Here is an 11,960-nt window from a genome sequence, read left to right as displayed (position 1 = left end):
GCGCAGCCGCCCCCTAACGCGGACCCGGGCCCGTCCCTCACCCGCCGGCTGCTCCCGCGCGGCGTTTCCATGACACCCAGGAGGGCGGCGGGAACCGCGCGGGACTCTCGCGAGAGCCGCTCAGCTCAAAGCGCGCGGGCGCCCTCCCGCCCGCCTGGGCGCGGAGCGGTGCTGTGATTGGGCGGCGGGGAGCGGGCCCTGCCCCGTAGCTGCTGCGTCATTTCCGCCGGGCGCAGGCGGCAGCGCCGCTGTGGTGGGAGGTGGGTTTGTGTGAGGGGGAAACCTGGGAAAATCAGCGTTGGCGATATCCAGGAGGAGAAAAGACGGGGGCTTCTCGAGCCTTGCTGTTCAACAGGGGAAAAATCGAGAGCAGCTTTGCGTTTAAGAGGGAAAAATGTGAAATGATGCAGAAAGAATTGTGATAGCAGCAGAAGAGGGGGGAAATCAATATTGTATGTCTGGTTGCTCCAGGTGCTAGCCAAAAATGAGCGCGAGCCAGCGTGTGGATGAGGAGGATGAGAGCGAGCAGTTATCGGACTTCACGGAGAGCTTTAACCAGCTGGAACTGCTTGAAACGCACCGGCACCTGATTCCTGTGGGGACTCAGAGCTGTTGGTCGGGACAGTCGGAAGATGAGGAAGACGAACAAGAAAAGAGTGAGGAATGGTATGAAATGCAAGAAAAAAAGATGGAAAAAAATCCGGAGAAACTGCTGCTGTGGGCAGCTGAAAACAACCGGGTAAGGCACTCGTTTGCTTCCTAGGTATCACTGACAGCAATGCTATTTTGAATAGATAGCTGTAATTTATTTCATGAACAAAAACCTTACGTGTACAATTTTTTTTTTTAAACTGTGAAAACATGCAAGATTCTTCCTTTACGCAGGGTCTTTTAATTGGAGTTAAAAAAGGTGTATCTGATCTTTCTTTATATTATCTGAAGCTGCATATCCAGAGAAGTTAATGACTGAGTGGCTATTTTCCTATCTTTTTGGTGCAAAAAGGCTTTTGCTTTTTCTCCTCTGCTTAAAGGTGGATGAGAAGACCAAAATTCCTGTTATTATATCCTTATATACATTTCTTTTCGTTGGTTTTCTTAGACAAAATCCAGTTGCAATATGGAGATTGGAGATATTAACCTCTCTAGAAGGTTCAAGGCCAAGGCACTCCAAAGGCACTATAAATAAACTTTAAAACTACTCAGTGGGGGGGTATGGCTGTGTATTTTTGTGCCAGACAGATGAAGCTTTATCTCTGAAAGAACAAATGATCCCCCCCCTCCAAAAAAAAAAAATCTTTAACTTTTAAATTTCATGCTGCACATATTAGAGACTAGTATAAACTTACTTTTTTGCATTTTTTTTTTCATATAAAGCATGTAACAGTAGGAGCCATATACTTCACTTGCAGACTTGCAGAGTTTCATGTTGAATTATGTTCTCCTTGCATAGCTGAGTACAGTGCGAAGGCTTCTTTCCCAAAAGCTGGCTCCAGTTAACGCTCGTGACGAAGACCAATACACTCCTCTCCATCGAGCTGCCTACAGCGGCCACTTGGACGTTGCCCACGAGCTGGTGGCCCAAGGGGCGGATGTTCACGCGCAGACCGTGGACGGCTGGACCCCCCTGCACAGCGCTTGCAAGTGGAACAACACGAAAGTGGCCTCGTTCCTGCTGCAGCAGGGCGCAGACATCAACGCGCAGACGAACGGGCTGCTCACGCCCTTGCATATTGCTGCAGGAAACAAGAACAGCAGAGATATCCTGCTGCTTTTGCTGATGAATCGCTATGTGAAACCAGACCTGAAAAACAGCTTGGACGAAACTGCCCTTGACATTGCTAGGAGGACTGATGTCTATCACTACCTTTTTGAGATAGCAGACGACTGCATAAATTGTGTGTTAAAATTTTGAAACAATTGCTTTCTGAAGGCAGAGGGGGTTGGTTGGTTGGTTGATTTTTTTTCTTCTGATCAGGGTAGATTAGAAGAACAGCGGCAGAAATTCACCAACGCTGTTAGCCCAGCATGTGATATAAAGCAGCGTATGAGAATTGGGCAGCAAAGGTTTTCGCCATAAGGGCGAGCTCCGAGCTTCAGCTTTCTCATCTACAATTCACAACCGGAGAAACTTGCTTCTATTTGTAGATCAACTGGAGCTGAAAAGTGAATACAAGATTTGAAATACTGTCACTGACTACTACAAATTATAGCAAAACGTTTTGTTGGCCTGTGCAGCCACCTTACTATGTGATTCCTCCCAAGCTCCTTCTGGATGCTGCTAGCACAGACTTGATGCACACTTTTGAAATATGCATTGTGTAAGATTCCTTTTTAATGCTCTGTGTTTTGGAAGTTTGGTTTCTGGATATCTGTAGAAAATGAGTTACTCAAAAATGAATGTTGCATGGCCCTTCCCCTTTCCGTTTGTAATTATTTAAGCTTTAGTAATAGCTTCCAGAACACACCTAGATATACATTACTAAATCAAGCAGCTACAGAAGAATATACACACACAGTTGTGTATCTTGTTATCTGAGGAAGCAGGCAGGCAAGCTCGCGTTTCCAAAATCATCACTGGTTGCACTGGGATTGATGATGCTGTGCATTTCTGACTCATTTTCTACTGTGTGCAAGATAGCTCTATCAAAGAGCTATCTCAGCTATGTACCAGAACAACTCATTTGTGTGTCTGTCCTGTGTATGCTGCCATCTGGTGCCACTTCCTATTTATTGCAGTAATCACTGACTACTCTCTAATTTCAGAGATTAACAGCAGCAAAAGGAGAGTTGACAGTCTAATTTGTACCTATAAGGAATGTTACAAGGTGCCTCATTTTGAAAAGTATGTTATTAAAATCAGGTTGATGACTTTGAATGATAGTTCTACCTCCAGCATCTTAAAAAAGGGAAGTCATTTGACTTTATTTTTGTCAATCTATTGTTCCTTCGGGAACTCGGGTCGCTCGCGAGCCATCCCGGCTCGGGTCCCCCACGGGATGAGACTCCCCACTCCGAACGGGAGGCCCTGAGAGGGCGGGGGCGGGCTGAGGGCGGCTCTAAAATGGTGGGGGCGGGTTGAGGGCGGCTCTAAAATGGCTGGGGGTGGGCTGAGGGCGGCTCTAAAATGGTGGGGGCGGGCTGAAGGCGGCTCTAAAATGGCCGGGGGTGGGCTGAGGGCGGCCCCCAAGATGGCGGGGGCGGGCTGAGGGCGGCCCCGAGATGGGTGGGGGACAGGCTGAAGGCGGCTCTGCAATGGTGGGGTCGCGCTGAAGGCGGCCGTAAAATGGCAGGGGCGGGCTGAGGGCGGCCCCGAGATGGCGGGGCCGGGTTGAGCAGGGCCGAGCTGGGCCGCCCCGTCCACCCGGGACAGCCCTGGGGCCGAGCTGGGCCGCCCCGCCCTCACCGCGCTCCTGTGGCAACCGGACGCTGGCGGGCGCGGTGGCGGCCATGCGGGCGGCGAGCAGGGAGCAGCCGGCTGCGGCGGCCGAGGAGGCGGGCGGCGGGCCCGGTGAGGCGGCGGCGGGAGGCGGGCAGCCATTTGAGCCGCCCGTCGCTGCGCGGGGAGCGGCTCCGGGACGCGCCTCCTGCTTCGCCGCGCCCGGTCCCGGCCCCGCTGCCCCTGCGGCCGCATCGCCGCCTTTCCCGGCGGCGGCCTAGGGGGAGGAAGGCGCCTTATCCCGCCCGCTGCCCGCCCTGGGGAGGCCGCCCCGCCCGGCCGCCTCCACCCGCGCGGCTCCGGTCCAGGGAGCCCCCCTTCTTGGTTCCCACTTGCGGCCACTTGGTTTGGGGCAGCCGGACCACCCGAACGCCTCTAAATATAGCCGTAAAATACGCGTGGTAAAGATGCTTACGAGTAGAGCAGGGTGAAGTGAAACTGCACTCGACAAAGCACGTTAGCATTTGTTAGGTTCTAAAATAACTGCTTCTGTTGTAATGTGTTTCACAAACAGGGAAGAAATTTGTCTATGTTGAGCCGCCTAGGAGGGTTAAAGAAATACTTGAAGAAGAGCTTTATTTTCGGAAAGAGGAATGCCATGTTAAACATCCAGCTGCAGGTAACCGTCACCGTTGCCAAGTGCAAAGTGTTTGTCAGGGTAAATGAAGTCTTTTTTTTTTTTTTTTCCTCAGAATTCTGGTGAAAATATTACTTAAAAAAAAAAAAAAAACAAAGCCTGAACATTTATGTAATAACATGTGAAATCCTTAGAACTGAAAAGGAAGTTGTGTATAGTCCTTAGTAGGTGATTTTAGGCTGAACTTACAGGAGCATAGTTAATGCATAATTCCATATCCGTTAAATAAAATGGAAACAAGTATCAACGAGTAGGGAGGTTATATTACTAATTTATTTGAAGGAAGTGCTGTAGTTACCAGAATATTACATCTAGTTCTGTTCAAAAGTGAAGTTGCTATTGAAAATAAACTCTTGTGATAATGTTAAGGACAGGAAAACAGTGGAAAATTGCTAGGAAATCAGCCTTGTTTAGGCAGCGTAAAGGTATGGAGTGGCTTGATTACAGTAGACAAGGGAATGCAAGTTGTGCAAGAGAGCAGAGAGCCTTTGGCTGAGGGATAAAATATCACGAGCTGTAAGGACTGGAGGTAAAAAGCAAAGTAGAAATTTATTTATTCTTACAAAAGGGTACTTAATACTGGAACAACTTAACAGTAATCAATTAACTTCTCTACTTTCAAAACCAATTTTAAATATTTTCCACTTTAACCCTTTAGGCCTGGTCCAAGTTCACTTACTAGTCTTGAGGCAGGAATCAGTATATAGCCCTGTGACCTGCGTAGGACTTTCATCATGGTCTCCTGCAGCCATAATGTCTTTAAATCTAATTTTGGGATTTTTTTTTTCAGAAATTTGTTGTGTTTAAGGATAGGATAGCTTATCTGATTGATTACCAAGTCTCATTGCACTTACTGGCCACACTAGGTACTGTGCATGCAGTGGATTGAATAAAGCTGGTTATTCCTCAGCTTCTCTCATTAGTTTGTTGTAATGGTTGTGTTTTAAGTTCATGCTTGGTTTCTATTTTTGATATACATATTTCAACTTATTTCTTTTCTTAGTTATGCTGTAGCGCCTTCTTTAGTATTGAGGATTTCCTTTCAGAGGAATTAACTTGTAACGAAGATCAGTAATACCCAGTGTTAGGTTAATCAGTTTAAATTCTTATCTTTCCATGTAAATATTTCATTTAGCACTTAATTCGGTCTCTTATTTACACTCACCAGTTGTTTTGTCTTCTCTTTTAAAATGTAAATAACAAATCTGATCATTTCAGATGAAATGTGGCCTGTGCAGAGAGGGAATCATCTGCCTACATTAATGTTTCTACTGGCATTCAGAAATTTCATTAGCACTTTAGCTTTGAACTCTTACTCTCATATTCTTGATAACTGTTGCTCTACAATATGCCATTTCCTTAAAGCTGTTTATTGCTTATTTTAAGGTGTATTTTGTTGGAGCAGGCCCACTATCATCTCTTCTGTGGACACCTCGAACTGCTTATGTAGGCTCTGCTTATAGTAATTTGAGAGAAAAAAAGGCACTTTGGAAAACTATTCTTCTGACTTGACCTAGACATCTGTCTTTGCATAATTCATACTGTAAAAGTGTCTGTTCTTTTTCTAGTGACTGTAAAGGGGATCTGAACAACTAGCACAATTGCCCAAGTTTACTTGTTCTGATGACACTGTTGTTATTTATCTAGTGTAACTGAGAACTTAACACATCCATGTCTCACTGTTCATCTGCCAGCGGATCAAAATTGTCTGATCATTTCCGTTTAAGCTTATATATGGATCACACAATATGTTCTCATGATTTCTGAGTCCCTTCATGAAATGTATGTGACAGATCACATGTATGTGGTTAAAATAGCTCAGATGATAAAATAGAACCACTGCAACAATATTCTTTATGGGGTTTATTCTTTACAACACTTACTGCTATGTATAATAAAGTCAATTAGATGATGATGTGCATATTATTTAGCTAGTTCCTTTTCATTTCCTGTATCCCTACGGAGAATTAGAGATGCTTCTTAACTGGCCTGGGCTCTGATAAAAGGCAGATGTACAGAGAGACATATACCTTTAGCAATCTGAATTGCTCTCTAAAGGTCCCTTTCATTGAATATGGAGGATTATTATGGTGCTGCCCTTAAACATTTCTAATTATTGACCAAAGTGGTTGTTCTTAAACAGTTGCATTAATTTTTGAATGAAACTGGAGTAGTTAGTCATAATGTTATTTTAACAAATTAACAGTGGCTCTGGAAGGAATTTGGACTGTGAAAAAAAAATTCCCCATGGGAGGCCTGAAACCAGCACCACAGGACAGAAACAGTTTACTTTTACAACCAAAATTCTACTCAAGGCATGAAGGAATGAAAAGTAAGAGTTAATAATCAAAAGTTTTCACTACAGTATCACCCTGCTATTTTAAAATGAGGTGTTGTTTTATAATTCATAGATATCTTGCTTGCTTGCAAATCTGTTTTCTCGAAGGCCATAATTCATCTCTTCCTTTAGCAAGTAGATAAGTGACTTCAAATCTTTGCTTAAGAAACATATTTAGAATCACTATATTTAGTCACCTTATCTCATACCCTGAAACCTTGCTAAAACATCTAGAATAACCACTCGTTTCTTACTACTGAGCAGTGACTTTTAGGCAAGGATAATGAACCTTGTGTTTCTGTGTTTTTTTTACTATCCTGCCTTAACCAATTCAAAACAGCCCATCTCCTGGAAATACGGGTCTGGGTGTGATTTGGGGTATCTCAGCATTTGCCTGCTCTTAGTGGCTGCTCTGGGGCATCTGGTTTTTAAACTCACTAGGATGTTGCCTTTGCAGAGCAGCCAAGTTCCTTCTGGGCTGGTGTGTTCTAGTGTAGTCTTTCTCACCCCTCTCTTTTTTTGGAAATGTATTAACTCTGTTGAGGAGAGAAAGAGAGAACTTCCAACCCAAAGGAATTGTGGAATTCATAAGCCTTTTAAGAAGAAAAATGTTCATACCATGAGCTTGCAGAATAGAAATTTGGCATATTTTGCAATTAAGGTGCTGTCTCACATTCCTGCGGACCAGTGATGTTAAAATATAACTGGCTGCATGACTTCACTTTCAGCACGTGTTTTTTTTTTTTTTTTTTTTTTTTTTTTTTTTTTTTTTTTAAATCTCTGCTATCTTGATCCTGTGAGCCCTGGAGATAGTAACATGTTAAGAAGTAGCCCCTTTTGGCCGTAATGATCAAGTAACATACAAATAAGACATCTGGATATATCTAATTTACATCTTGTTTTTTCACTTCACTGGTACTCTGAAAACATGTTCGATAAGGGGTTTAGATACATTGTGGTGCCTTATCTAGCTACTTTAAAGTGCGACATAATTCTGAGACAAAATCCTTCTTAAAATAATTAATTCAACATAAAATACATGCTAACTTGTATTGTATATGCACCTTTTTCTTTAGGATGGGCTTCATGAAAAGCAGCATCTTCATTTTTGAAGAACACTGGGCAGGGCAGAAGCATCTGTGATTATCACACCTACAGCAGTCATTTCTTACCCTCCTAATTTCAAAAGTGTAAAATGTTTATACTATATCAGGTAACTAATAAAATAATAAAGGTATCTATATGGGCACCTATCAGCACTGCGACTAGAAGGGGTAAATATGCAAAGAATCAGCAACTAGATCTATTTGCTTTAAGTTTCATAATACTAGTATATCCCATTATTCATTTTGTACCACAGCATTGCCTGCATATGGAAGTTATATGAGTGTAATTACAACAGCATGAATTAAGTTATTACTAGTATGAGTAATGGTTAATCCAGTATAGTTTTCTGGCATGGCTGCCTTTATTGCAGGGGTAACACTTGCATAAATATTTTGGTTATAAAGCATACTTAATCTGTCATCTGCTAATTTCAGTTACCTGTGGTAGGTACTTAGGCCAAATAATCTTAGTTGAATCATAGAAGAATGCCAGTATAATTTTAAAACTCATATTCATATAAGGGTTCTAGCGAAAGCACACAGTTTTCAAAGATCCTGATTGCCTCCGTTTCCCACCAAGTTCCACAAAAGAAGCCCAGCCTCAAAAATCAGACAGTTTATTCAAGATGATTTTGCTGCTGCAATTAATATCTGTCAGTTTTCCTTTTGGGTACCAGCTGTGCCTTTGTCTGTAGCAGCAGTCCCTAGAAACAAGTGATGTCTGTCCTCTGTTGCTATGTGGACTTTTCTGCAGCTTGAAAGGCTGGTAATGGGAGAAGGGATGACAGGAGATGCAGGAGAGGGGAAAAACTGGAAGCAATCTGGCTTTACAGCAGTCCATTTCCATCCACACTGCATGTACTGTGAGAGGAACTGGGCAAAAAATGAAGCAGTAATACTAACAGAGAGAGAGAGAGATGGACTAGATTCAGGCTATGGAAATGGAACCCAAAAGAAGTTTCTAGAAAAGAGATGAACCTACCAGCTTTAGGGCAAGGAGGAAAGACCACCCAAGTCAAAAGGAAGAAGCACCACTAAGAGGAATGAGAGAGGAGGCATGAACAAAGGGAACAGGCGGTGGGAGAAGCAGAGAGAACACAGTTAAGCCAAGCAAAGATAACAACTCAATAAAGTGAGGGGAAATGATGAAGAAATAATTAGAAGAGGAAAAAGAAAAAAAAAAAGAAGTATGTCCATGCTGCTGGATTTAGTGAAATTAATGCATTTATTTTTGCTTCTTCCTTCTATTGCCTTTTCTTAAAAACAATCCCACAGGATACATTTTAAGTTACTAGTGGCTGTGGAGGCTTCACTATGCAGGTGTCTCACCCATCCCTCATAGAGGATCTTGGTTTTTACAGATTGCTGAACTCTTGTCCTGTGAATACCTGGGCCCATTTGATGTCTCAAAACAAACATGCCAAATCACTAGCTGCCTTTGTAAATGTAGATCTGTATTTCTGGGATTTTGAAGGAAGTTCTGCTTAGAGAGGGAGTTATTCCCTCTTTCTTTGTTCTTTTATTCATATCCTTGTAGTGTCTTTCTTCAGATGCAGTAGCCAACCATTATTCAGTGATGGAGATTTTATGATCCAGAAGTCACTGAGTCACTTGAGCACAAAATTTTCCTGCAAAACCTGGCATCTTTAGGGGCTTCTGTGTTATAAAATGATTCTAATTTCCAGGAGAAGGTTGTAATATAATTGTAGAGATGTCTTGGCATTCCTTAGACTGAGTCCATTTATTGAACACTGCAGGTTGTAGGCCAAGAGTTTGTGTTTCACTATTTTACCCCGTTTAATAAAAACTTACCATAAATAAGCCTGTGGTGTCCATATTTTTGTAACATAGCTATCCCAGTGAACGTGCAGTGGGAGGTAGGAGAGCATTTGGGGACAGTATCCTTAATTCACAGTGTGCTCAGCACATCTGTTCATGCCTGTGCCTTGACCTGGAACCGGCAGCTTTGCATGCGTTTAATCCAGCTCTACTTGCAGGAGCAAATGGACCCGCAGCCAGGCACCACCTTTTAACATCACATTTGCCTCGTGCAGTCGTGTGGGGTTACCTGTTCAAGGAGACAGGCCTCAATTTGCAGCTGAATCTTTTATCTCCAGTTGTATTTCAAAATTTTAAACTCTCAAACAACAAAGGTCGTAATCCCAAATATGAAACGTTACGTAATCAAATCATAAGCATTTCAACATCATACTAAAGTAGAGCATGTGATTTATACAGAATAGAAATTATATCACTATTTTCCACACAGGATTTAGTGCCTTTCTTGGCAAAAATTTCTGTTGAAACAACAGGGGCTGTTTAAGAAGGGATTTCAAAGCAATTCTCATTGTCATTTTAGTACCAGAGAGCATCCTGCCACTCTTTCAGGCACATCATTGCTTTAGGTTATAAAACTCCACAGGATTTTCCTCACTTATGAGCTGTCTAACTTGATAGCTGCGGCTGAAAATACAGCTACATCATCCTATAACTTCTGTGTTTTCGAGAGAGTTTTTAAATAACTTCAAAGAATCTTCTTAAATGCTGCTTCTCAAGTGTGACAAAACAGAATGATTCAGAGATGAGGAAGACAGATGGGCAGCTCTAGGCAAAAATATAAAAAAAAATGCTGTTGGAAACTGCAAATATTTAACATTCAAATTAGCAAAATACTTATTTTGCAGCAACCTCATTAATGAGGGCCAACACCAAAAATTCCATAGGAACTTAAGGAAAAATTTTTTAACAGTGAGGGTGACAGAGCACTGGAACAGGCTGCCCAGAGAGGTTGTGGAGTCTCCTTCTCTGGAGATCTTCAAAACCCGCTTGGATGCAGTCCTGTGCCACGTGCTCTAGGTGACCCTGCGTATGCAGGGGGGTTGGACTAGATGATCTCTAGAGGTCCCTTCCAACCCTAAGCATTCTATGATTCTATGATTCTATGATTCTATGATTCTATGATTCTATGATTCTATTTCCTTTTCCCTTTCCTTTTCCTCTCCCTGTCCATCAGCAGCAGTGGAGCTTGCTGCAGTTTCCGTGGAGCAGCTGATCACAGTCCCTGACTTGGTGTACACAGCACCAAGGATTCTGCCTGCTCTGCAGTCCAGGAGGGAGCTAGAGCCTGGCCTGCTTGACCTCCAAAAGCAGCCAAAATCTGCAGTGTCTGCAGCGCCTGCTCACCTTTCACTGTGTTATACTCCCCACTGACCTCTGTGGGAGCCACAGTGAACAAAACTGCTTGACAAAGCCCATTTTTTTCTATAAAAAAAGGAAATTTGTAGAGGCGAGTATCGCATTAATTCCCACGTTCCTAACTCTGTTCAGGTGCAGTTTGTGAAAGGGCTATGGACAGAGCACAGATCATGGTTACAAATCCGTGGGGTTGCTGTGACGCAGAGCAACGGAATTCAATTGTGCCACTGATAGGCTGCATCTTAAGCAAGAAATGAGACAAAATGGAGCTGACAGGAGGGTAGCTGTGTCAGACTGGTGTTTCTTCTCTATAAAAGAAGCATGATGTTAAGGAGGGAAAAGCCCGTAGTCTATACAGAGACCTGCAACCAGCTGCCTTCTGATGGTGGCACTGACACCACTTCTTTCCATAGCCTTGGGATGTCACTCCATGCAGCTGTCCCTCACTGTGCGCTGACACTTGCTCTGAAGTTCGCTACACCAAGGATTTGGAAATTCAAAGAAATTCACATAGTCAACAAAAATCTTGGGAAGTACAACAAGGCGAAATACCAAGTTCTGCATGTGTGGCAGAAAATCCCGGGCATTGGTGGCAGCTGGGAGTAGACTGGCTGATAGCAGCCATGCTGGAAGGGACCTGGTGAACACAAGGCTGAATGTGAGTCAACAAGGAGCTCGCCTCAAAAATAAAGTAAACCACATGCTGGGCAGCATCACGAGAAGCACGTCCAGCAGACCAAGGAAGGCAGTTATCGCCCTACTCTCAGCACTCATGAGGCTGCACCTGGAATACTGTGTCCCATTTCCAGCCTCCTAGTTTTGGAAGGATGTTGAGAACATGGAGAGGATCAGTAGAAGGCTACCAAGATGATCCTCACAGAACCTATGTCCTCATAGGTTCTCTCAACCTCTCCTGAGTCTGAGGGAACCGGACTTGGACTAGTCTTGTGAGGAGCAGGTGAAGGGATGATTTAATAGCAGGTAAACTATGAAGGTGCCAGACTTGGATAGAGCAAAGGGCGACAGCCACAAATAACAGCTTAGGAGTTCAAGGTTCGACATTAGGAAAAAAATCTGCACTGGGAGGATGCTGCAGAAGGGGAAGAGCACAGCTGCCCAGAGACGTTGTGAAGTCTCCATCCTTGAATATGTTCAAGATCTTGATGCAAGTCAAGCCAGCACCTAGGTGAGCAAGTGAGCTTGCACTGGCAACGGTTCTGCTCTGAGCGGGAGGTGGATTAGTGACCT

General features: G+C 43.6%; 2 protein-coding genes across 2 annotated transcripts; both read left to right on the top strand.

Moving 5' to 3' along the window:
* The first annotated feature begins 341 nt into the window (after positions 1 to 341).
* Positions 342 to 1,930, top strand: ANKRD49 (ankyrin repeat domain 49). The gene is made up of 2 exons (XM_010212600.2): positions 342 to 739; positions 1,451 to 1,930. Exons 1-2 carry the CDS (start codon positions 485 to 487, stop codon positions 1,910 to 1,912), a joined length of 717 nt encoding a protein of 238 aa, XP_010210902.1. The 5' UTR covers positions 342 to 484; the 3' UTR covers positions 1,913 to 1,930.
* A 1,508-nt stretch (positions 1,931 to 3,438) lies between these two features.
* Positions 3,439 to 7,583, top strand: CUNH11orf97 (chromosome unknown C11orf97 homolog). The gene is made up of 4 exons (XM_088522135.1): positions 3,439 to 3,538; positions 3,951 to 4,055; positions 6,280 to 6,405; positions 7,488 to 7,583. The coding sequence occupies exons 1-4, from the start codon at positions 3,448 to 3,450 to the stop codon at positions 7,499 to 7,501; spliced, it is 336 nt and encodes a 111-aa protein (XP_088378261.1). The 5' UTR covers positions 3,439 to 3,447; the 3' UTR covers positions 7,502 to 7,583.
* The last annotated feature ends 4,377 nt before the right edge of the window (positions 7,584 to 11,960 follow it).

Source organism: Tinamus guttatus, unplaced genomic scaffold (genome assembly GCF_059628265.1).
Source record: "Tinamus guttatus ecotype Peru unplaced genomic scaffold, ASM5962826v1 Tinamus_guttatus_pri_ptg000150l, whole genome shotgun sequence".
NCBI lineage: Eukaryota > Metazoa > Chordata > Aves > Tinamiformes > Tinamidae > Tinamus > Tinamus guttatus.
The sequence above is the reverse complement of the archived record's forward strand: the minus strand, read 5'-3'. Positions and strand labels throughout refer to the sequence as shown.

Excerpts from the sequence above, each read along its gene's own strand:
- ANKRD49 (XM_010212600.2), top strand. The coding sequence starts at position 485 with ATGAGCGCGAGCCAGCGTGTGGATGAGGAGGATGAGAGCGAGCAGTTA. Across the intron at positions 740-1,450 it reads GGGCAGCTGAAAACAACCGG|CTGAGTACAGTGCGAAGGCT; the intron begins GTAAGGCACTCG and ends CTCCTTGCATAG.
- CUNH11orf97 (XM_088522135.1), top strand. The coding sequence starts at position 3,448 with ATGCGGGCGGCGAGCAGGGAGCAGCCGGCTGCGGCGGCCGAGGAGGCG. Across the intron at positions 3,539-3,950 it reads GGCGGGAGGCGGGCAGCCAT|GGAAGAAATTTGTCTATGTT; the intron begins TTGAGCCGCCCG and ends TTTCACAAACAG. Across the intron at positions 4,056-6,279 it reads TGTTAAACATCCAGCTGCAG|TGGCTCTGGAAGGAATTTGG; the intron begins GTAACCGTCACC and ends ACAAATTAACAG.